We start from the raw sequence: 1,512 nt of genomic DNA on the forward strand, positions 1-1,512 counted from the left end.
AGGTGGTGGATCCTTCTCATCATTTAGGTCTCAGTTCAAGTAAGTACCTCTAGACAGCCCTTCCTTTTACTATTTCCATGTAAAGTAGTATAGCTGTGGGAAGTGCTTTGTGATCCTGGCAAATCACTTAGCTGCTTAATGCCTCAATTATTTCTTTTGGAAAAAGTAAATGAGATCATACACTTTGTAAGCTATTACATAGATGTCAGAAACTGATGTAATGAAAAACTTACCTTTTCAAACATGTTACTTAGAACCTCAGCATTCATAAAAGTTAGCCCCTTATCTATACCTCAAATGTGTTTTGCTTGCCACAATGTGTCAAACAAGATCTTTCTTTAGTCTCAGAAAAATGAGGTTCTTTTCTCCATGAAAATGATAGACCTCTTTTAGTAAATAGTTATGTTCCTCCTCTAAGACTAGAGCTTTAACTTCAGAAGGACTGTTTAGCCCGATTATCATATGCTGCTACAAAGTAAGGAATCCAGGTATAACTTTGTCTGGAATGATGACTGGACTCACTGGATGCTAGAATGCCATCAATAAACTCCTGACGTGTTATCTTCCCATCCTGGTCCTTGTCAATTCGCCGGAAGAAATCCATCACCCGAGACTTTTTGTGATTCATCCAACGCATGTACTTTTTCCTCCAGACATCGAAGTCAAAGTTGGCAAACTCCTTCAACTAGATAGAAATCAGAGGTGTTAACAAGATCTGTCATTCTGGCCCTGAAACCTGCCCAGAGCATACCCAAACCTACACTCAGTAAAGCCATGCAGGCCTCCCACAGGGGAACCAACTATATATATATATATATGTATGTATGTATATATATATATGTATGTATGTGTATATATATATGTATGTATATATATGTATGTGTATATATATGTATATATGTATATATATGTATGTTGCCTCTTTTTGTGAAGGAGCAATCTGGCTCCTTTACTTAAAGCTGTGACTATTTATTTATATGAGCCGTGGTATAATGCAGCAGCATGAGAAACAGTATCTGAGCCACCACCATGGGAAATGCGGAGAACAGAGAACAAGAATGCGCGGGGTCAGCCTTGCTTCCCCTTCGCACTTTCTCCAAGGATCACCTTCTTAAGTGTCAGGGCATAGACTCGATCCCAGAAAAGAAATGCTTATTAGTGCTCCTCACTTACGTGATTTGGAAAGAAACTATGATCACTCAGAGGCCCCTGTGAGGAGGCTCCGTGTTTCCCACCATTTTCTGAGATGAGATAACTAACTAGAGTTCTGGCTCAGAGCATTCAGAATCCACCCTGCACGCAAGCATGTTTCTTCAGAATGGCGCCAGAGAGGGCCAACTGCCTGTCTGACTTCCACACTAAGCATGTGGCTTTGATGGACAGCAGCAGGCCCATGATGTGGGCAGGCGATGTTTAGCTGCTTGGACTGTATTAGCGTAGTGACTCAGGATGGCTTTAACAGTGCAGCAGTTTCCCCTGGTCTTCAAACTCCAAAGTTGGAAGGAATAGGGG

General features: G+C 41.3%; 1 protein-coding gene across 1 annotated transcript in view; it reads right to left on the bottom strand.

The window, feature by feature from the left end:
- Positions 1-1,512, bottom strand: part of MACF1 (microtubule actin crosslinking factor 1) — a 335,004-nt gene that overhangs the window by 16,451 nt on the left and 317,041 nt on the right. Inside the window, exons 85-86 of the mRNA XM_019657518.1 lie at positions 523-685; positions 234-292 (exon numbers count right to left, since the gene is read on the bottom strand). Of these exons, the coding sequence (XP_019513063.1) occupies positions 234-292; positions 523-685 (222 nt within the window). The remainder of the gene's footprint in view (positions 1-233; positions 293-522; positions 686-1,512) is intronic.

This window comes from Hipposideros armiger, unplaced genomic scaffold, assembly GCF_001890085.2.
Source record: "Hipposideros armiger isolate ML-2016 unplaced genomic scaffold, ASM189008v1 scaffold_10, whole genome shotgun sequence".
Lineage (NCBI taxonomy): Eukaryota > Metazoa > Chordata > Mammalia > Chiroptera > Hipposideridae > Hipposideros > Hipposideros armiger.